Source organism: Chaetodon auriga, chromosome 8 (genome assembly GCF_051107435.1).
Source record: "Chaetodon auriga isolate fChaAug3 chromosome 8, fChaAug3.hap1, whole genome shotgun sequence".
In the NCBI taxonomy this organism is placed as follows: domain Eukaryota; kingdom Metazoa; phylum Chordata; class Actinopteri; order Chaetodontiformes; family Chaetodontidae; genus Chaetodon; species Chaetodon auriga.
Window position 1 is genome coordinate 18294985 of NC_135081.1, and position 23756 is coordinate 18318740.

At 43.8% G+C, this 23756-nt stretch overlaps 1 protein-coding gene across 2 annotated transcripts; it reads left to right on the forward strand.

Annotated features, from left to right (window-relative positions):
* The first annotated feature begins 659 nt into the window (after positions 1-659).
* On the forward strand, positions 660-22456 carry ttyh1 (tweety family member 1). 2 transcript variants are annotated; one of them, XM_076736581.1, is made up of 15 exons: positions 660-1309; positions 4828-4992; positions 6392-6621; positions 9124-9235; positions 10711-11048; positions 13579-13674; positions 13968-14040; positions 15591-15666; positions 15899-15954; positions 16234-16326; positions 16411-16503; positions 17137-17276; positions 18317-18377; positions 20056-20134; positions 21383-22456. In XM_076736581.1, the coding sequence occupies exons 2-14, from the start codon at positions 4858-4860 to the stop codon at positions 20092-20094; spliced, it is 1542 nt and encodes a 513-aa protein (XP_076592696.1). In that variant the 5' UTR covers positions 660-1309; positions 4828-4857; the 3' UTR covers positions 20095-20134; positions 21383-22456. The 2 variants fall into 2 exon arrangements, with proteins under 2 accessions (XP_076592696.1, XP_076592695.1); XM_076736580.1 differs by having other exon boundaries at positions 999-1309; positions 18317-18484.
* Positions 22457-23756: the final 1300 nt, after the last annotated feature.

The following is a 23756-nucleotide window of genomic DNA, read 5'->3' on the forward strand; positions in this document are numbered from 1 at the left end:
TTCAGTGACACAGAAAAACTAACGCCGCCCCCTCCCTCTTTGCTCACTCTCTTCTGCCCCCCTTTCACCAATGGCAGACAAACACCATACTCTTTTTACTCGTTCTCGCCGTGTTTCACCAGTCTATCTCCAATTTGCATTCCTCAGCCAAATCACCCACAGAGCATCGTCTCCATCAGGACCCTCTCCTCACTTCTGTGGTGTTGTTGCATTTACTCCTCCACCCTCCGTGTCACTGGATCAGTGTTGATGCTGCCCTGCAGCCTCCACTGAAAACTGGTTTTGCCTAAAAACCCAGTGCATGCCGCCCCCCCCCATTCATTGTTCACTCCATCTCTCTTCCTCCCTCCTCTCTCTCTCAGCATCACTCCCAGGGAACCCACTTTTTTTCCCCCCTCCTCAGTATTTTATGGTGCCTTTCCTTGCATCTCCCCCTCCCCTCATTCATCTATATGCTTCTCTTACTCCTATTTCATGTGCATTTCTCCCTTACATTAGCCCTCGACACATCACAGCCTAACAGAGCTTCAGAGTTCACTGTTTTGCATCCAACGTGTGAGTGGATTTTTTTTTTTTTAAAGCTCTTTTCACTGTTATTCAGTGCACACAGTCGGCTGGCAGCATCTCTGCTCTTTCTCTCAGTAATCTGGTCAGGGTTCAGCGAGGTAGTCTGGACAGAGATTGGTCAGGTTGATGGGAGTATGCGTGGATGTAGGTGGGGGTCGGCATTAGAAGTGTGCCTCTGGTATCTGAGTATGAAGTGAGTGAGGGGTTGGACCCTCGCTAATCCGCGTTAACAGATTAATTATCTTTGGGCAATATCGTGTTGCTGCCGTGTTGTGAAGCCGCTTGGGCGTTAAGCTACGACGGGCTACAATGGAACGATAAAGGGTCCCTTAGGGGTGTCTCCTCAATCTTAATCCCCCTCTCTCTCTCTCTCACTCTCTCTCTCTCTCCCTCTCTCTCTCGCGCTCTGTCTCTCTCACTCACTCGCTCTCACTGAGAGCTCCTCTCCCATCCATCAACACAAGCACCTCTCCACTGTCACCAGACAACCATACAATTATTGGCTATTTAATATTTCAATAAGTGCAAGACTTATTGTCTTATTTTTTTTCCCTCCCCCCCTCCCCCATTTTTGACATAGTTTTGGCATGTCTCCAAGCCATTTTTTCAGGATGATGTTTTTTCAAGAGCATCAAGCGCTGATGGCTGGCAGTATACCTCTTTGAGTGGGTAAATATTTCACGGACCCCGGCGAAGAGAAGACACAGAAGGAGAGAGAAACCTCCCAACGCAACCGACAGAGGTAAGAGACTGATCCCTCTGCTCTCGATGATGACTGAAATGATGATGTTGTGGAGATTAATCACCAATCAAGTGCAATATGATACAAATGCACATTACACTACATCACAGAGTACTGCTAATTTGGAGCCATGTTTTCAAACATGCTTAATGGGTGTTCATGAAACCATAACACCACTTTGCCAAAATGGATCCATGCTTAGGTTTTCTACTATCACACCTAATGCATGACTCCTCTCTCATGGACGTTTGTAGAAGAAGTGAATTATCAGACGTTGCTGTAATGGTTTGATTGCATCCAATTATTTTCCACTCAGTTATAGTTTTCATCTGTCAGGTTTTCAATAAACGCTTTTAGACAATTAGTTTAATCTGCAAGATCATTTGATACTCTGCTCTGTAGGGGTTTGTCAATTCGGCCGGCAGCGTGGAAGCATTTTGTCACCATCAACTTGTCATGCTGGACTCTTGCACAGATCAGAGCACTGATTCGCTCTGACTTACTGACTATGAGCTGCACTCACTTACCTTCGGTCAGCTGCACTCACTTTGAAGGTTCATTGTTGGAAGTGGACATTCATTTTGTGGATGAATGTAGAGTGAAAATTGAATTTTAATTGAGAATATTGGTTTCCTGTGGCTTCGCACTGCAGGCGAAGGTAACTTCACAAAGCTGTTAATTAATTTCTCCTGGGTGATGTAGCAGGTCATGAGGCTGTAATGCTTTCCCATAAATTGCAGTCATTAAGGTTGTTGTTAAGAGGGTGTTGGACAACTGCTCAGGCTGTAATGTAAATTATAACAGATTTTATGAGGCAAATTGGAAATGTGCATCATTTCAGCAGCAAATGACTACAATCCTCTTATCACGAGAGTTGTACCGCCGTTAAAAAAAAAAAAGAAAAAAAAGATGAAGGTGGAGATGAGTTTCCTGTGCTAAACATGATCCTAAATCCAGCTGACAGAGATGCTTCAGCCTTGCTCTCATTAGCTGCCTCACAAAATGGCCCTTTTCTTTACATTCAGACATCATGGAGTCTCATCATGCAACTGATTTCATTCTCGGTGTCGTCTGAGCTCCACGCAGACTCAACGCAACAGAATATTCCCGCTTTGTTTTTTTTTTGTTTTGTTTTTTTGTTTGTCCTTAAGAGCTCACGGCTGGGTGAGAGTCGGTGCCGTCTCTCTCATTTTTTCTCCTCTCTCTGCCGAATGAGCTCAAAAATCACATTTATTTGACTTCAGTTATGCAATGGTAAGAGGCTTGATAACAAGCTGGCAGGAGACGTCACGTCAACTTGAAGCTTCCTATCTGTGACAACTGCTGAGTAACTGCTGCTCCTGAACCCCCTTCACTTCCATCAGCACCTCATTAGGGTTGCCTCAATAACTTTCTGGGTTGCAGATGAATCCTGAACTTTGGCCTGATGTCTGTCATCGCTGTCTGACACCGCAGTGAGACCGATAACCTGCTGCCATGCAGCTGATTCATATTTCTTTATCTAACTGTTTGATAACGGGGTTTATATGGTGTTTTTCTGCTTGTGTCACCTCTTATTTGCCTCACGGTGACAAACATCATTAGCGCAGTATTGTCATCCATCAAAGGACATGCTTTTCTATATTGACCCACTTTATTGATGGTGATCACAACAGGTAGACTTGATTCTCCTTTGATTGTGGAATTATTCCCGCTCTTGATTATTAGGCCTCTCAAAAACGCTTTTATCCTCTTCAAAGTGTGATGAACGTACCTCAAAGACCTCCTGGTAATACATCTGATCGATTAATTTCACTCGAGATAAATGAGCATGAAGGAGTTCATGAATATAACAGCAGAGTACAGTACACAGTCTGTTTACACTGCTGATGTTTGATGGATGGATGCAGCTCTCACAGCATGTGACCCATCATGTTCAGCAGTTTTAATAAGGGAAATGGAGTGTTGGCGATGATTCGATTTGTGACAGTTGGGCTGCTGGAACCATTAAGGTGAACAGGCTTATTGTAATGGGCTTAGAGCAGCCCTGTCTGGCCTGTGGGCGAGCTGTAAACTTGCTCTGGACCATAACCGCCCCAAATCTGACTGGGATATTGTCTGACATTGAATGTGACATGTGGCTGAATCTAAACTTGTATCATTAGTCACATTATCACAGTATTTAACACAAGTCTGCGCAATGGATTGTAAGCGTGAATCAATAGGGATAGTAAAATCCCTCGGCAGTGTAGAATACTGTGCTGATTGAAAGTTGTGCTGAATAAATAACAGCTGCATTAAGAGATAATAAAATCCAGCACAAGCCTATAATTCAGAGCCTCTGTGACATTATTGGATCCCGTTTGACTCAAATGCAGAATTGTATCTGTCTGTAATATCAGCAGTGAGCGGAGCTGTATAACTCTTTGTATTTAAGCATCAGAGCTGTTGCTGTGAATGGTTCTTTCTGTCTCTGAGCTGTCTTAAAATGCTTCTTTCTTAAACGGAAAAGCTCTGACGGTCTCTTAATCTGGGCTGCCGGTATCAGAGGGCTGCAGGTTCTTGCCTCACCCTCTGTTCCCCCTCTGCTCCGTCATTGTAATGAGGATTCCAGTGTATGTTTTGGCTAACCGGATTTGCCCTTTGTATTTACCCTACTTTCTCCCTCTTGGCCGGCTTTAATAGGAGATGCTGTGCACCAAACAGTGGTTTAAGATGGGTCCAAATATACATCAGTCTGGATGTAATGGTCTCCTTGCTGCCTTATACAGTGTTCTTCTGCTGTGCCTGGCAGACTCCTTCAAAGACCACATATACCCCCTATATAATCCATGCTGCTCCTATAGAATCGACCCTTTTTATAAGGCTAAGAGAGAGGTCTGTGAATAACAATCATTTCTTATACATAGTCATGTAATCTCCCTCTGTTCACGGCAAAACCCCTGTGGTTGCAGCTAATGATTTTTTTTTTATTACTGTTCAATCTGTTGATGTTTTTTTTAATCCATCAATTGATTGTCTGCGCTGTCAAATGCTAAAAAGCCCAGAGTTACATGTTGTGTTCCTCCAACCAACAGTACAAAACCCAAAGAGATTTAACTTAAGATGACAGAAAACACATCAAATTTTTACAATGCTTCAAGCAGTAAATGATTTACCTTTTTGCTTAAAATTAATAATTAATTAATGTTGCCGTGAAGAGCTGATGTAAGATCAATGAAGCCACACTCGGACATGTTAACAGCTAAAGACACACTTCAGCCTCCTCTCTGAGTGATGTGTGCGCACTGATTTACACTCCCAAGAGCTCGTTTCAAGTAACTATGGCCGACATTGTGACCCTGACATCGCTCAGGTGATCACTGGTCGTAAATCGTCTCCACTGCGCCCGGATGGATGAGGGACACAGAGGCCGCGGAGCTCGCCGTGACCTCTCTGTCCTCTCAGGAAGTCCTTCACTCCTCTTTCCCCTCTTTACCTCCTCTATGCTCTTACTTCACATCCTGGCTGCTCTGACCCCTGTTTCCTCCCTCCTGCAGGGTGGAGGAGGAGACCAGTGGCAGAAGAAAATGGCTGCCATGACAACGGTACCCAGCTATACCCCTTCGCTGTGGGTGAGAGTGTGTCACGCCCTCCCCCGGCTGGACCTCACCATGCAGATGAAGGACAACATCTTTGTCCCCGACAGCTGGGAGTACCAGCAGGTAACAGACACCTGCTGCAGCGGCTCATAACACACTGTAACCACATGCTGTACTGTAACTGTCCAATCTGAGGGGCCACATTGCATAATATTACAGCCCTGTTCACACTCATATACTCTATAAATTGCTCCTTAAATCACTGAATGTGGCAGCAATCTGCAGAGCGATCTTTACAGTCCTTTAAAACACATTTTCATGCCAATTTATCGACCTGATTATTGGTGGTAAGATCACACCAGAGCCCTCCAAGAGCCTCTTAGCTCATATCTAATCTTTGCTCATTTTTCTACCTGGCTGTAGACGCTTTAATGCCATCTTTAACTGTCGCTTACACCTCTGCCTCTGTGCATACAAAGCGGAGGTATTTTATGCAATTTGGTTCCAGGGAGCAGCATGAGATTCGGCACGGTGCGAGTCCTCTAGCAGGTTTCCACAGCTGCATGATCGTGAACTGTGCAGTTTCTGCTGCAACATGCAAAGGTTTCATCCTTCTCCTCCAACAGGCTCCCTCATACAAAATGCTCCAGCTAGCAGTGCGTGTTTGTGACTTCTCTGCGGTACAGGAAGGGGGGGGGGGGGGGGACACAAATTATCCTGCAGAACAGAAAGACAAAAGAGACTGAAAGTGCTCCGAGAGAGAGAATGAGAGAGGGAATGAGTAATGCGAGGAGGTTGCTGAACAGAAGACCGGGCAGAGAGAGAGAGATGAGAGTGGGAGTGAGAGAGAGTGGCAGTGAATGTATTTAAGTAGGTCACAGATTATTAATAGAGATTCAGTGGTGTGGATAGAAAGAAAGAGAGGGGAGAGTGGGGGAGAGAAAGAGTGAGAGCGTGGGGAAAGAGGGATGGGTGGAGTGGGGCGATGGGGAGGGGCTTCGGAGAACAGGAGGTGAGATAGAGAGAAGGTGGAGGAATGGGGAATGACAGACGGGCAGATGGATGACGGATAATACTGTAGATATGTGTTGGAGTGAAATGCATTTCAGTAATGTTGACTTTATGACATAGAGCCTGATCAAAGTCTGATATGGCTTAGTGACGTTAATATTGAGCGTGGTGCAGATCAGGGATTGATGGGTTAAAGCCTTTGAAATGTGTATACATGGTCCAGAGTCACATCAAATTCATTGTGTTAAATTCATCTCTCTGTTTATGTGTGTTCACACGTCTCTTTCCTTGATCTTCTTTCTGCCTTTTGGAAAACTAAATTCATACTCTCATACCTTTTTAATCACCATCTCCTGCTGCTAATGGGGGCGGGACTGTATGACGAGCTATGGAACTGAGCAGGATTAGTTGGTCTCAAATTGCTCTTCTCCGCTTGTAAAAATGGAATTAAAGTGCCATTTCTCACATTCACTGACTCATCCGCTGGCTTTTTTCTCTCCTCCTCTTTCAGACTCTGCTGGTTTTGTCCAGTTTATCAGCCATCGCTCTTGTTATCTCCCTCTTGGTGGTTCTCTCCTTCCTCATACACTACTGCTGCTGTCACCGTGGTGACCGGAGCGAGGGATCAGAGGAGGAGGAGGAGGATGAGGATGCCAGCACAGGTCACGGTTACAGCGGGAAGAAGGGGCGGGGCATCTGCTGTGTCACGTGGGTGGCGGTGGCGGCTGTCACGCTGTGCTGGTGAGGCGGAGGACTCAGACGTCATTATCACCTAAAATTTTCTGGCAACACACACAAGTCGCCTTTTAGCAGAGGCGGAAGAAGTATTCAGATCTTTACTTAAGTAGAAGTACATCTGCAACACTGTAAAACATCAAGTATTAGTCAGTGCTACTAAGTCACAGTTACTTTGCAGATTATGGTTTTACATACAAAACGTATGATGAGCTTATAAAATATGACACTGTGCTGTCGTTTCAATTAGCTACACCTCAACCAGCTACAACATTAAAATGGCCCTTAGACATTAATGCATCTGCAATAGTTATCCATCAATAATAATCTAATGTGAAACAATATTCCAGGATCCATTCGTATAATGAGTACTTTTACTTTTCATGCTTATGCAAAGTACACTTGTCTAATGCTTGAGTGCAGGACTTTTACCTGTAGTTGAGTATTTTCTTCTCCCACCACTCAGTATGACATTGTTAATACTGATGCTTCAATTTCTGTCACAGCTGCTAAATATCGGACTAGGATTTGTTCAACATTTTGGGAAATATGCTTGTTCACTTTCTTGCATAAGTTAAATGAAAAGATGGATACCACTCATGTCTGTACTGCAGCTGGAGCCAGCAGCCGGTTAGTTTAGCTTTGCAGAGAGGCTGGAAACAGGGGAAAACAGCTGGTTTGGCTCTACTGGAAGGTTATAAAATCAGCCTACTCACCAATTAACACATTGTATTTTTATTTTGTTACCTTATTAGACAGTCAGGCGAGCCGTTTCCCCTTGTTTATAGTCTTTTTGCTTAACTAAGATGATTTGTGCTGCTGTATATTTACTTGCTCCATGTTTGCCATCCAGACAAGGGATGGTATCTGCCTCTGCAAGAAAGCAAAGAAGCTTTTTTCCCAAAATGTTGAACTGAGATGTTTAAAGGGGAAATCACTACTTGCTCAAACTGCTAACAAAGGGATTGGGAACTCACTCTTCACAAGCTTGATTTTTTTGGTATGATCTTAAACTGAAAAATAATTAGTAACTCTAGCTGTCAGATAAATGCAGCCGAAAAACACAATATTTTCTGAGTTGAAGTGTACAGTAACATATGTTAGAAATATTCAAGTGGAAGTATCTCAGAATTTGCAGCACAGTACTTGAGCAAATGTGCATAGTTATTTTACGCCACCGCCTTTTAGGTGGAACAGCAACAAGGCTGTGAATCACAAGCTGTCACCCTCTCCATCGTCATGTGCTTTTTAGTCTCTCACACAGTCACCAATGTCACTTGAGAGGAAAAAAAAAAGGCCTGGATGACAGCTGATGGTCATGTTATATTGCTGTTTACCAACCCACAGGCCTATGACCGCACTGTGTATTAGTTAGTGTGTGTTGGATTTCCCCGTCATGATGTGTGTGTGGATGATCTCAGCTCGCCCACCTACAGCACAGTCATTTACCCACTGGTGTTCCCCTCAGATCTGGAGACCACGCAGTCATCAAGGCAGTGCATTGTCTCCGCTGTACGTTATACAGAAATGCTGTTTGACATCTGTCCAGCACGCTCTTGTGTAGCAGGAGTCACTGAAGGGAAGCTCAGCTGCCATTTAAATCGAAAGCTACAGCCCCAGCTGTGTGCTGTAATAAAATTATTGCTCAATTTAATGCTTCAGCAGTGCTTCTTATTATATTCCAGTCCATTCCCTGCACGTTTGCATGCACTGAGATATGTGCTGGACATCTGATTTCAGTTGTCATAATAATGTCATCATATGCAGACTGTAGGTTGATGTGGTTCATGTCTCCCCCTTATGGACCCTAATGTAACGTAATGCAGTCGTCTCCTTCGCTGAGGCTCGATACAGGGGCTTGCTGTGCCAGACCTGATGAAAAAATAACACTGCGGTTTACCTCTTGAAAATATTTCATGTGACACTCATTCCTCCAGATGGTGGCCTTTGGTCACAGAAACAGTCATTTGAAATGCAGCTGCATTAGACAGCGTTCACATTTGGCAGCTTGAAATGCAAAGCACACACAGACGCAGACACACATTCCTCCTTTTCCCCCTGCTTTCTAATCTGGGTCACATACTTTGTGGGAGATTGGGCCGTACCATTCCTCTCGGGTTTGCGGGGATTTGATGAACATCTGGCCCAGGCCTTAATCTGAATATTTGAATAACGGAAAGATGTGTAAACATGCCGCTATGTTTAACATTTCGAATATTTTCCTTGCTCAAGCTTAACCGTTGAGTGCTAAGAGTCAGATTTTTTTCCCCATCATCTGTTTATTCCTTCCCCTGCGCTCCACTGTTGGTATGCTCATCCAGAGCGCACACATCCCATCCTCTCCAGCTCTATCTCCTTGTGTCACATTCATTTAAAATGTACATACACACTGAATTAAACATTACAGTTATGCCTCTGCTATCTGTTCTTCTATCCCCTGCTCACACACATACACACACCCTCCCACAATGTTTTCATGTCTCCTTTTTTTTCCCCTCCTCTTTGCAGTGTTGCCATAGGCATCGGTTTCTATGGCAACAGCGAGGCTAATGATGGGATGTATCAGTTGACCTCGTCTCTTCTCACAGCCAATTATACGCTAGCTTCCATCGATCTGCTGGTGAGTGCTGCGCTCTGCAAGTAAAGTGTCATGCAGAATATCTACCCTGCCTGATGCTGCGTGTGTGCGTGTGTGTGTGTGTGTGTGTGTGTGTGTGTGTGTGTGTGTGTGTGAGAGAGAGAGAGGATGTATTCATGCTTTCATGTGGTCTGCAGAGAGAGAAAGAAAATCAGATACAAACTTCTGTTTTATCGATTTCCCTGTGGTCAGACGGTGGTTTATGTGTCACACTGCTAAATGTCCTCTTCTACTGTCAAGGATGCAGGTCAGGAAAACTCCAGTAATATAGGCAGAGATGTACATCTGAATACCTGAGCACAATATATCAGTCACTAAAATTAGAGCAGAATTTCATTTTATTATTATCCAATTTGATCTAATTGCTTCACAGAGCACACAGACACTGGACGTCATAATAAGTTTGCTAACATTTTAGTGAACATACACAGAGGAACACACACACACGACTTCATGCATTGGTGCAGTTTTTCATTTAGCTTGTCTGTCTGTAATGATTTTTTCTGTTTGAACTTATGCAAAAATGCTAAATAAACATGCAGTGATTTGTGATTGTGATGAAACAGCATCAGAAATGCACAAAATTAACATTTAAAGCAGATCTTTCGTCATCCTTTGCCTGTCCTCAGGCCATCCCAGTCTGCCACTCTGGGAGCTATTCATTTACCCCTCCTCTGCCCCTTCGTTCAATCTTTACAGAAATCCCCATATTTTGCACAGTGGTATGTTATTCTGCAGGAACACATATAACTGTCATTTTTTAAACTTTTTTTGCGTAAAACTTTAATAACAGGAGCGTTATCCTGTGTTGCATGGATATAACAAGGTGTTTAGATGTATTGTAAGTATTGCACAGATTAATATTGGTAGTAGTGAATCTATATATGCAGTTATGTACATTTATGCAAAATACAGGAATGTCCACACTGGTATGCCATATATGCAGGTTAGATGTTGGATAAAAAGAAGTTTTGCAAAAAGCAGTAGCTGCAAATAATAAAACCGCTCTACTCTGAATTAGACAGATCACAAATTATTCATCATGGTTGCACTCATTCCAAAACACGTCTCTCACTTCTGCCTCTGTGCTGCAGCCCTCTGTTATCGTCTCTTAACCAACTTTAAGGGCCTTCAGATGCCGTGTATTTACGAGTATTTTCCTGTCTGAGGAATTTAGATAAACAGTGTTTTTTACGCTAAGCAAGTAGGAGTAAAAGTGAAGTCCACACTTTCACTTACAGCAGTTTGATAGATGCGGGGCCTGAGCTTTAACTAGTGTTATAGATTATGAGGGACATGCACTCAGAAACTGAGGCACCAAGCTGCCCACCATCTATTCTCTATGGCCAGAGCACAGCCACTCTAAGCCCACCATGATTTTATGAGCATCATCGTCCCTACTTTGTGGTTTCCGTCCCACTTAACTCCCCTCACATTCTTCCTTCCTCCCTCTCCAGATTTCAGACACAATTACTGGGCTGCAGCTGTCTATCTCTGGCCCTCTGACCTCAATGGAGGAGCTCTTTACTGGCAGTAAACCCTTCCTGGTGTCGACGCGGAACTGCCGGAGGTTATCTGAGAACATGGTCAACCTCCTCTCCTCCATCTCCCTGGCTCGGTCCAGATTTGACGCAGGCCTGGGCAATGACAGCAGCATCAGTGGGGCGTCCATCATCCCTCTGACTCCAGTACCGCCCTCTGTGGCTCCGACAGCGGTGCCCACTGGCAGCATAATGCCCAACCCCTTCTCACCTGGCTGGGCGGCCAACACGCTGATGGTCAACGAGGACTACAGGTGAGGATGCGGTTCAGAGTGGCCATTTGGATTGTTGAGATGTTTCAATTTGCATCAAATATACATTGAAAATAGCTTCATGTTTTGAATGGTTGTAGATACACGGCCCACGATCCAGTACAGATATTTCTGTATGACACAATACACTGAATCCAAAGCTGATTCATTATAGTTTATTTTAGCTGCAACACTTGATTTTATGGGTCTATTATTTCCAAATAATAAAAAAGAAATTTCAAAGTAGTTTCCTGTGAAGAAATATGTAATTTGACAGAGAGGCAGGGTTTCATCTGTCACCTGAACACGCAAAAACATCAACCTTCCAACATGAATAATGCATTTTTAAGCAAATTTCCTTATAATTAGTACCAAACAATGTAATTATGGAACAGTAAAATGGGGAATTACTCTGATATTATGTCTATTAATCTCAGATTCAACAAGATTTGGTATTATCCCCTTTTTTTTTCAGTAACTGCATTCAAAAAGAAGCATCCTATTTCAGAAATGCCCCAGAAAGTTATGTCTACTAACACACCAACAGCAGTAAACATTGGCAGTGATCCTCAGCGTTCTGGGAAATCAGACTAAAGCTGTTTATGTTCTGTTTCTGCTTACGGTTTGACCTCCGATAGATTTGCTCATGAATGTATTTGTCCCTGTTGGTAATTGTGCAAAATCCAATGAAATAGAGGGCATAACTGTTATTATTAGTGCTAATAAAACAACCTGAATTCTTGCTCTTCCCATTTACAAAACTCACTGTTTCTAATAATGATCTGTCAGCTCTCCAACCAGCAGTTAAACACTGTGGCCATAAACACACACTTACTTACACACAAATCTTGCTTTTTCAAATTTGCTCAGCAGAAGCATCAGGAGTTAAAATGCATTCAACCCTTGAGTAGACTTCACAGGAATTAGAGTAAAAACTAGAGTTATGTTAAAATGGATTAATTAGTCCCTATGTACTGTAAATGCTACTTTATCCGTCATCCAAGTGTAACCGCTTTGAGCAACCATTTTCTGTGACTTGGAGGCTGGAAACTTTAGTAGGATCCAGTTTCCTTCTCGCAAATATCAACACGTTCAGGTCATTTATCAGCACGGCCACACCCCTGCTCTTTGTGATCCAACAGACTGTCCTAACCAGCTTTTCATAAATGCTGCACGTTTATGAAGATGGCTGCGTTTATTGAGGTAACGCAATGGAAAAATGTTCTTACACGTAATGGGATGCTTTTATTCCCCATATTCCATAACCAACACACTTTAATTGATTAATAAAAGTTTATAGGTGTAGCTCAGTACTGACAAATAATTCCCATTGTAATGACAACATGAAAGCACTGCTTCCCAGGAACAAACCACACGCAGCAAACACAGAAGATGTGGTTTATCCCCCGGCCATTGAACAGCTGGAGGTTAAGTAATATTCAGCATTGTCCTGACTTTCCATCCTACAGTGGAGCCTTGTGTCTGCCTTATCTTGAATAGGAAATGAAGTTAAGCTATTCAAGGTGACCACAGACACACTCTGAGCGAGTGTCTCATTTTTGTGGTTTAATAGAGATATCCCAGATCGGCAGTGTTTCCAGAATCCTGACAATCTTATTACGCTTCTCAGCAGTTTTAATTCTGGGATCAGTGGGAAATAAAGCGGCAAGTTTTAATCCCTGATCATGAAGGGAACGCACCTCCAAAAACATAAGGGATAAGATGAAACATCAAAAAAAGGAAGCTAAAAAGTGCACCTGAAGAAGGAGAAAAGACATTTTAGCTCATGTTCACAGCGCACGGTTTTCAAAGCTGTAAAGTATAACGATCCAGGTGGTCTCATCCCGTTTCTTACCGAGAGGTCTTTAAAGTCTCCTCGTGGATCAGCTCCCCCAGTAGACAGCAACAGAGAACTTTAATGGGACATTAGACCCTGCCTGAAAAAATCGAAACCAAAACCTTGATTCACTAATTTGCTAATTTGCTACCCGCTGGTTGGAGCGGGTTGGCACATTCAGTCCAACCACTGTGGTGGGAAAATTCGAGCTGGGGAGTTGTGGAAATATCACTGAACAGCAGCTGCTGGTGTCGCTCTGGCTGAGTCTCTCTAATTAGAAGTTTGGTCAAGGTTCAATTTATTCATCCACGAATGCATCAAAATTGAATGTGCTCTCATTCTCAGCCAAGTCTGATTACACAACATAGTAAATAAATACCTATAAAATAAAACCACAGAGAAAAACAACAAACTGTTGACCATACAATCAGAATATAATGACAAATTTCTAGCTGCACAGAGGGATGAAACAACACAACATAGCAGCTGTTCATGTTAACGACAAACAGTCTCGTGTTTTGTTCTCAGTTCATCCTCTTTGTGCTTAACATAGTTTCATGAAAACAAACAAAAGAGAAAACCTTAAACTGTAGAACGAAGCTGAAAGCTGTGGAAAAAAACTTTTTTTTTTTGGTCTAACTGCTTGTTCGAAGAATATTCTAACACACTCAACACCTGCATCTTTCTTGGTTATAGGTGGCTGTCATATGTGCTGTTGCTGCTGCTTGACCTCATAGTGTGTTTGTTCATCCTGCTGGGACTGGCCAAGCAAGCCCGCTGGCTGCTCATCCTGTGAGTACACACACACACACACACACAGAGTCATGCAACACACATTTGGGACATTACACAAACTTATACTCATTTCTGGAGACTTACACTAACCTTAACCCAAGTCCTCACGCTAAAATTGAATGATTTAAATTATGGGGACTTGCGTTCTGTCCCCATAAGGACAGTGAGTCACCACAGTTTGATTTATGTCTCACACACACTCGCTTGTGTCTTTAGACACAAACCATACAGCTCTGGATTGATGGTCAGGGTGTCCTCTTGGCTGAAGGGTTTGTACTGTTCTCCCACAGGATGACCGTGCTGGCCTGGCTGGCTCTCTTCCTAAGCTGGGGCTCCCTGGGCCTGGAGACGGCCACTGTAGTGGTGAGTAGACCCAGTAAAACCGTTCTGGTGAGCGGGGCCAGGACTGGGGGGAGGAGGCGGAGGGATGAAGGGCTGGAGGAATAGGAAGTGAATGGGACTGTCATGGGAGGGATTGGCCGGCCACAGCTGAGGGAAGAGAGCCACAGAAGGCCGACCCCGATGGCAGGCCAAAGCCGTGCGTATGTGTGTGTGTGTGTGTGTGTGTGTGTGTGATTTCTGTGCCCATTGTGCTAAACCGTGAAAAGACCTGCCTCCTAGGGAACGCTGCAGTCATGGCAGAGGACCAAAAAGGCAGAAAAATGGGGCAGAGATTAAAGATTCAATGCGCGTGTGCACAAGCGCGTTTGTGAACAAAGTGTGTTTGTGCATTAAAGTGCGTGTTTTTTCATGTAAGTGTGTTTGCGAGTGTGTGGGCGTTTGGCGTCGAGAAGTAAAGATAGAAGATGAAGAGAAGTGCTTTCAGCGAGAGTGAGGAGGGGAGAGGAGGCACGGGAGAGTGCATCTCGAGATCAGTTTAAGAGAGAGAGCGAGCTGAAGTGAGAGAGAGAGAGAGAGACACAGAGAGAGAGAGAGAGAGACAGACAGAGAGAGAGAGAGAGGGAGAGAGAGAGAGCGTGGGTAAACCATCAGCTCGCCATCAGCAGTGCGGGGCTCGAAGCTGTCCCTGTACCTCGGCCCCTTGAGGCCTCAGTAAAATTCCCTAACATGCTGCTGGACGACGTTCAGCTGTGCTTTCCTAAACATGACAACACCAGCAGTGTGCTGTGTGTCTCACAGGCATGAATCCGGCCACCGTTAGACGCAGTGACATTTCTCAAGAACAAAGCAGAGGGAAAGTTTTTATGTCTCAAACAGAGACTGTGAAGTCTGGTCAGACTCTCTGAAGGGGAGACTGTTTCGGTCTGGGCTGGGGGTGTGTGAAGAGGGTAAATGGTGGCTGTTTTTCTGCCCTGCTGCTGACTTTTAAGAGTCTCAGTGTCATGTGGAGCTGGCGGGAGATGTCCCAAGGCCTGTGGGTCCACACAGAGCCGCTCTGTCTCTGGTCACTGACAGGGAAACAAAGGGCCAGCTGTGGGCCTGCCCACTCTATCCTGTCCTGGGTCGCCGCTTTTCCCGTCAGCGGCCGGGCTCTCTGTGTGGCTCTCGCTCCCTCTTCTGGTGGGGCGATCTCAAGCTGAGCGAGCTTGTGGATGTGCTGTCTCTCAGTGGAGTGCATCCTCTTCAGAAAATAGGTCAGCAATGTATGGAGACGATATGGAAAAGGAGGTTAACAGAGGGGAGGTTATGAGTGATGGAAAGAAATCTAGATGTCACGTTTATCCCAGCAGCATGTGGCGCAGGCAGATCGATGTTTGCTGCTACACTGAGAGCTGCAGTCAGATATCTGAGGAGGTAAGTATGTCAGTCGGTCAGTGGGTCTACTAACTTTTCCCTTGTGATCATTTTCTCCTGCCCTCCCTCTTTTGCCTCATCTGTCCCTCTCTCCTGCTGGTTTTTTTTCCCCCCGTCATCCCTCCTCTCCCTCCCTGTCACTCTCGCTGCATTGCCAGGCTCTCAGTGACTTCTGCTCAGATCCGAACACGTTTGTCCTCAACTCCACCCACTTCAACACCGGCACCAGCTCAGGTGTAGTATTAATCCGTCCTGGAAAACAACCAGCACTTTGACAAAGCGTTGCCTGTACAGACAAGCAGCGCTTTGTGAAAGTGCTGGTTGTTTTCCATCTCTTCAATGCACTTGATTTACCTCCCAACTGTGCTTATGTCAGCACAATCTAATATAATGACAGTTAAATGTTCCCACATCTTTTCTATTGTGCACTGATCTGCTGTGCACTGGTGTTTTGTCGGCCATTCAGATGTGTTGGATTATTACCTGACCTGCAGCAGGCGCATGAACAGTCCGTTCCAGCAGGTAATGTGACCTCTGTCAGTCACGTGTTTTATGTATGTAACATTGCAGGCATTTAGCTGACCCTCACTGATATAAAGGAAGGGAGCAGATTGTATGTCAGATTGTTCAAGGCCGTTTAAGGGCAAATCATTTAAGGACAGGATGCACAGCTGTTGCTGAGCGTCCTGTCCTTAAATGATTTGCTCTCCAGATAAAAAGCTACACTCTCAGGATATTAATGGCACACTTGAGCAATAATGCAAATAAAAGCTCTTAACTCCACTGACTTGTTGGCTTCAGCTGCTGACCCAGTCACAGAGGGCACTGTCCAACATTCACACACACCTCTCCAGTCTGGACAGAAATGCTCTCACACAGTTCCCCAAAGCTGAGGTACGTGTCACTATGTTAAGCTATTTTTGGTGAACCACATTTTAAGTGATTTCTGTAACTTGATGCAGTTTTTCGTCGTTGCAGAAATCACTCAGGGAGGTTCAGCAGATACTCAACTCCACTGAGGGCAACTTCCATCAATTGGTGGCATTACTGAACTGCCGAGGTCTGAACAAGGTAACCCGAGGAGCAGTGCATGAAACAGGACCTGTGCTCATGAGCAAGAACGGCTCATTTCAACCCGATTCCAAAAAAGTTGGGACACAGTGTGAAACATAAATAAAACAGAATGTGATCATTTGCTAATTCTTTTTGACATATACTCAATTGAAAACAGTAGAAACACAATATATTTAATGCTTTACATCATCAGCTTCATTGATTTTTGGAAATATCTGCTTATTCTGAATTTTTAATGCAGCAACATGTTTCAAACTAGTTTGGACAGGAGCAACTAAAGACTGGGAAAGATGTGGAATGCTCCAAAAACACCTGTTTGGAACATTCCACAGGTAAACAGGTTGATTGGTAACAGGTGATAGTATCATGATTGGGTATGAAAGGGGCCTCCTGGAAAGGCTCAGTCGTTCACAAGCGAGGATGGAGCGAGGTTCACTGCTTTGTGAACACATGAATGATAACTACATGAGTTCTGGAACACTTTATAAAACTGTTGTCAGTAAACACATTTAGTTTGCACATGACTGCATTCAGTTATATTTTAAATGTCCCAACTTTTTTAGAATCAGACATGTACCAAATTACTGCTTCTTTATTTTCATATATGTTTATCTATCTACGTTCTCTTAGGACTACATCGACTCTTTGAAAGGCCTGTGCTATGATGGCATGGAGGGATTGCTCTACCTCTCCCTTTACTCTTTCCTCTCTGCTCTGGCCTTCACTGCCATCCTCTGCTCTCTGCCCGGCGCCTGGAGGAGCTTCCCCAGGTGAGAGGGGCTGGGAATGTGTGTGTGCTGCAGAGATATAATCACTGTTAGTTTTGCTGTGATCAGTTGTTTTTATCAAAGAAGTAAGGACGAGTTACACATTGTTACTGTCATGCACTTACACTCTTTTCTGCACTATGGATTCCCTAACATGAACACTGTCAAAAGTAGCAACAGATCTGGACAGTGGGAGCCACTGTGGATTGATCTTGGACTGAAGTTCCTGAAAAGCGATAAATCCATCTTGTCCCACGGTGTCTGGGAGGAGATACCGCACACTCCTGCTCTGCTCCTCTAGTCATAAAAAGTGATGTGCAAATCATCCACAATCAGATAATGATTACAAAATGTGGGAGTATCTGCATGTCATACAAGGCTATTTGGCATACAATGTGGAGAAATATTGGACTGCATGCAAGATAGTTTTAGCCTTTTTTATCCTTGGAAAATTTCAAATCAAAACCGGCATATGAAAAAGTCCAGCATGCCTAATGGGAGTACGCAGTAATACTGCAGCATTACATAAAAATGGCCAATAATAGCTGGAGATTTGGCTCTGCTCAAACCACCTCTGGGTGAATTTGATTTCTGTTTTGTGAACTGATAGTTCAGTTATCAGGAGTTTGGTAGCAGTGGCACCGGTTTGTTGGATCTCCTTAGAACAGATAGGGAGCAGGAGTTTGTTCCAGGTATGCTGAAATCATGAGAGCCCTCTACAAGTGTCATCAGCTAACAGCAGGAGTAGTAGTTAGTGATAGTTTGTGATTGGTGCAGTTAGCACAGGAGTCCTGTAGATCAGTAATTTGATGTTTTCTGTAGTTAGATAAATGATTTTTACCTTCTGAAGTGTGCATCCGCACCTTCCTTTCGTGAAATGTTGGCATCTAACTAATCATGACTTGTAAGATATTCTTTAATTAAAAAAGATATTCATAGATTTTGAAAATGGAACCATAACAGAACAATTCATGAAGACATGGTGGTCCTCGTTATTTCTCTGCTCACACATGTCCCTCTCTCTCTTTCATGGACGATGACAGCGAATCAGAGGAGTACGAAGACTCGGACAGCGAGAGTGAGGACCCCTTCACCTCCCATCAGGCACGTAGACAGACGGCCTCGGGGTCTCAGCGAGGGGCCATGGCCCCCTTCTATAATTACCCGGGGGCCGGGTGGACACCCCCCTTTTCTAGCGCGCCACCCCTCCCGTGAGTAACACAGACACACAGACACAAAGACAGACAGACAGACAGAACGTCCCAGATGTTGCAAGAGGAGGTTGCTCTTAGACACAGCTTTGGCATCGAGCTCGTGTTTCTGTGTCGAGATCTGTACCTATGGGCAACTTTTATACCGATACCCTGCAGATCAGGGTTTGTGAAGAGTCCAGGATGTAGTATGACAACACAGAGCCAACAACACAGAGAGACTGACTGAGACGAATGTGCAGACACATAGTCTTTTGGCTGAAGCTAGCCTCAAAATCACAGATTTCCCCTTCAAACAGCTGTAATTGTATTCATGACATACATAAGAGATGCTGGACACATATCTTTACGAGAGAGTAGTGCAAGTGCAGTATAGTCAGCTAGGTTCACGAACTCTTGTCTATAGACAGGTAGGATGAGTCCAAATGCACAGAGCTGACAGGTTAAGCACATGCATTGCAGACAGACACACAGACAGGATATGGACTACAGTGTAGGCAGAGAAACAGACACAACTCCAGAGGTCTGTCTGTCTGTCTGTGTGTCTGTCTATCAGTCTGTCGAGCGTTTCAGGGCAGACGATGTAGGCCGCTCGGTCATTTCACAGATCTTGTCTCAAATGGCGTCCTGTCTCCTAAACAGCAGTAGACTACTGCTGTGCTGGGGGGAGGGTGCCATTGACGAGGCTGCGCTCGTAAAAACTCCGGCGATGTGAGACTCAGGTTCACTATAGGTAACCCCACCCCCACACCCCCACCAAACACCATCACGCTCATCTCTCTCCTCACTGTGGTGCCAAAACCTCTCCGGTTATGTCTCTGGATCTGTCCCTGCTGCTTTTCTCTTCATCGTACCTCCTGCTTCTTTTTTTGCTCTTTCTCACTATCAGTTTTCTCATCTTATTATGTTTTTTCCCTTTTCTGGTGTTTCCAAGCTTAGTGTCCTGAGAAACCCAATCCTGGACTATTTAACTTCCTATTCTAATGCCAGCTGATTGTCTGGATTGATCCCATATCTAACATTAACGCAAAAAAAAAAAAAAAAACAAGGATACAGACTAAAGTGTCAAGGCTCAGAAACTCAGCTAGTGCTAAAAATACAGTCCACTCCTCTTAAATGGAATCTGCTCGGGATTGCTTTAAAAGCTTTCTGGGGTTTATCGTGCAGATAAACAGATTCATTAGGAAAACAACATTACAGCTGAAATGGGACTGGTGAGTCACACCCAGCTCTAAATGCATGTAATTGCAGATTATTGTATAAATCCTGCAGTGCATCATCAGTCAGGAGTGGTCTGTACGCCTGATGCTGGTGCTCACAGCGCCTCGCTTGAGTGCCAGTAGTACTAATACCTACTAGTTATACTGAGTGCTCTGTTTTTCCGCACTATATTTCTAACCGCTCTTTCTCCTTCTTTCCTGTTACCTGTCCTTGGGTCCCGTCACCCCGCGGCCCCCCCCGTCCCTTCTGTCTTTCTCAATGTGTCTCACCCGTGTTTCCCTCTCTTCTTCATCCTTCCATTCCTCCTCTCCCTCTCTCCTCTGTCCTTGTCTATTTCTATCTCTATACAGGACTCCAAACGTTTCCTCCAATGGCAACCCTGGCTATGAGAGCCTCCCCTTGACTGACAGGCAGTCCCCACCCCCCTCTGTGAGTTCCTCTGTACTTGTGACACCATCGCAATCTGTGCCATTTTATCGTTGCTGTTAGTGCACACGCTCGCTGTAATAATCGGCAGCACACGGGCTAAAGATGGTGGTGAGGCTTTGACCTTGCAGGACCCTGTGGGCCGGCCTTGTGTTTCAAACCCTGCAAAACCAGACAATTTACATATTTTCATTGCCATCAATTAACTTGCACCTAGCTCTTTGTTGCTAACGTACAGTCAATCTGAGAGCTCGTCCTGTTTCATTATCACCATCTGACCATTTTACAGAGCGCCTTAACCTTGACCATAAGTGTTAATGAACATTCAGTGTGAAAGTTCATTCTTGACCTCGGAAACGGCAGCTTGATACAAGAACAAAAAGAAAATTGCAACTCAAGGTTCCCTCACTGGCTTTTTTCCCCCACAGCTTTCAATCACATCTCAGTAGATGACTGTGAGATTACAGTCATGCAGTGACCAAATTTTCAGGCTCATGGTGACAAATCAGCTCTGCAGACTCCATCCACTGGAGGAGACCGTGAGGTGCAGCTGAAAGTTTCAGTAAGAGCTAGTGAGAGAGCCTTGACATTGACTTTTTTTGTTTGTTTGTCAAAATAATCTTCAGAACTGACTGTAAACACTTTTCAAGAATGAATCATTAAAATCAAAAGCTCCTTAAAACCCAGTGCCTTTATTTATTCTCCTCAATTCATTCTTTTGTCAGTTTGACAGACACACAAAAAAAGCTCCCTTATTAGCTTTTTCTAAAGCTTTCAGTCACATCTCATGGTCTTCCTCCCCCCTCCCACCTTTGCCTCATATATGACCACAGTTTATCACATGACCTAACTCTCAGTCACGTGACGTTTAGCGCTCTCCATGAAAAGCGAACAATCGGCATGCACTGAGGAAGACCATGAGATGCAGCTTAAATCTGGGAAAAGCTAGTAAGTGAACCTTGAGTTAATTTCTTTTTTCTTTTTTTTTTAGTGAAAATAATGAATATATTAGGAACTACAGTCTTCTTAAGGATTTGTGTTAAGCAGTTATGTTTTCAGTCACTTTAGTTCACAAATCTGTAATTCTGCAGAAGTATGTTAAAGCCTGCTGGTCAGATAGTGAGAAACTCTCGACGAGTGGATGCGTGAACAATAAATTTTGTTCTCTTCTCTTCCATTTTCGCTCAACACACCTTCGGACCATCTCAACCTCTCTCCCGTTGAACCTCATCTTCTGCTCTGGATGTGCAGTACTCTCCCAGCATGCTGACTGGTTACGGGGGAAGTCAATCACACCCCAACCCTGCCCATTCGCGGAACCTGTATTCACGTTGATTATTTTTTTGTTAGGAAATGTATAGAAAAAAAAAATGTTTAGTTTTCATATGAATGGACACTTTACTGAAATGAAAAAGAAACTAATCTAAATACAATGAATGCTAGGTGTGAATTCAAAGTGCGTAACGTCAGTACCACTGAATATTATTATTAATAGAAGCACTAGAAGGAACAGGTCTAAAAGGACTGCTGATATAACCGGCAGTGGTCGTGCTGGTAGGATGGCTGTGCAAAGCTATGAACCGAGTCCACTTGGTCAAATTTCTTTCCCCTCGTCTGTCCAAACTCTGTGTAAACTGTGAACAGTGGTGAGGCAAGTCAGAATGGTATTGACGTTACTACGTTGTAGTTTTATATTCTTAAATGTATCAGTACCACCGATTTATTTTTAAGTTTTTATATAAATATTGTTGTAGAAAAGCACTGGCACGTAGCAACAAGACACATTTTTTTCTGTGAATGGTTATGCAGTTCCCTCACTTGGTATCATTTTTTTTTTTTTACTTTTTATAGGTGGCAATTCTGTATTTTCCTTGTATTACCTTATGGTATTCTGTATATCTCACTGTCTATAATATCTGAATAATCATGAACCTTTGCTCTTAAAAAAATGACTTGAGGGCTACCAAGACCCTGTTTTAATGACTGAATGGAGAACTACAACTGCCACTCGAGTCCTGAGAGTGGAGAACTACAAATCCCATGCAATGACAGCAGGTACATAGCAATATGATTCTTGCTACTGGTGCTGCAGTAGCCCTACCGTAACTAGCAATAATATCTATGTATAGCATTGGGTTTCTGAGATCTCTCTGAGGTGTTTTGTGTATATATGGTACGGTATGTTGGAGATTTCATTGAATCCCCCGTCCCTGCCAACTGACCTTGTTAACCCTTGAATTGAGTTTGTATGGTTATCAATGCTCCTTTTGAATGGCATCCTTTTACACTCAAGAGTCTAATATAAATAAAAATAACTTCAATAACCTTCACCTGGTCTTCATGCTGTTCCACAAGTCAGTGCAATGAAAACGACACACGGCATGCTTTGCAATAGATCCGTACTTTAAACAGGAGGTCAAAGTTTAATATAAATAAGCTTCAATAGTTGAACCTCTGAGCTTAGGTTTATGTGTAAGTTAGTCACTAGTGTGTACCAGAGACAGTCTTCCTACTCGTTTGGATATGCATAGATCAATAGGAGAGACAATACACAAACATAAAGGTTTCATACAGTCACAGAACCAGTGTTTTTGCATGTCTGAGTCATCTACAGCTAACGGAGCACAGTGTACTTAATGTTCCTGCGAGCTTTCCATTGAGATTTAAAATAAACCGACCTTCCGGACTTCCACTGGCTTTCATTCACGACAGAGCTGTGTGAAACTCAACCTGTGGAGACTTGAACCCGATTCAGATGGACCGCAATCAAAGTTACATCTGCTTTCATTTTGTCAAAGCTTCAATACTGTGCGGATCCAGCTACATTACCACACGTCAAGAACATAACTTTGGCAAAAACAAAAGGAGGTACACAATGTTCATTGTGATGGATTATTGATCTCAACCACATTTCAAATCTCTGCAAGTTGATTTCTTTTTTCATACTAAAGCTAAAGGAAAACAAAGGCTGCCTGGGGGACAAAAAGACACACTTTTGCAGAATGTTGACTACAACGTGCAAAGTCACTGGTGGTCCTTCAATGCCTCACCAGGTGATGCCTTCACAGTACCTGTGTCTGTATGAACACACGCAAAGACAAACAGTGCTAACAAATCTAACTCTGCAGTGCATAGAAGGTTTACAACAGAAGGTCTTGGGAAGAGATGGTGCACTCAGCTGCTGCTTGATAACTGATGAGTTGTGACCTTGTGTACACACTAGATCTACTTTTGGTGACTTGAGTGTAAAAGTCTGACGACATCTAATGTGGCAACTTCAGTGAAACCATCCTGACAATGTTTTAGTAATCAAAGTAGTCCACTTATCCTACTGCGGATGGCTTGTCAAGCATGAACGCTGCAACTTTCCAACCACAAAACAGTGAAAGTTCAGTCGTATGTCGCAACTCAAGTATCATCAAGCTAGCTAGGCCACGTTTGCCTTGGACTTTGTTAGCTTCAATGCACCTTCCCAGTGTTAAAACAAAGGTACCAAGAGCACGATGACGCAGGTACACAGGTCATACCAGAGCAACAGTTTTTACAATCAAAACAGTTCTTCATTTCAGGAGTAAAACGCCCGTCTCTGCTTCTCTTTGGAATCTCCTCTGTGTGTCTGTGTGTA

What these genes read in the sequence shown, in the direction of transcription:
- ttyh1 (XM_076736580.1), top strand. Translation starts at nt 4,858, where the DNA reads ATGGCTGCCATGACAACGGTACCCAGCTATACCCCTTCGCTGTGGGTG. An exon ending in GCCCGCTGGCTGCTCATCCT is followed by an intron (nt 13,675 to 13,967) that starts GTGAGTACACAC and finishes GTTCTCCCACAG; the next exon opens with GATGACCGTGCTGGCCTGGC. An exon ending in CAACACCGGCACCAGCTCAG is followed by an intron (nt 15,667 to 15,898) that starts GTGTAGTATTAA and finishes TCGGCCATTCAG; the next exon opens with ATGTGTTGGATTATTACCTG.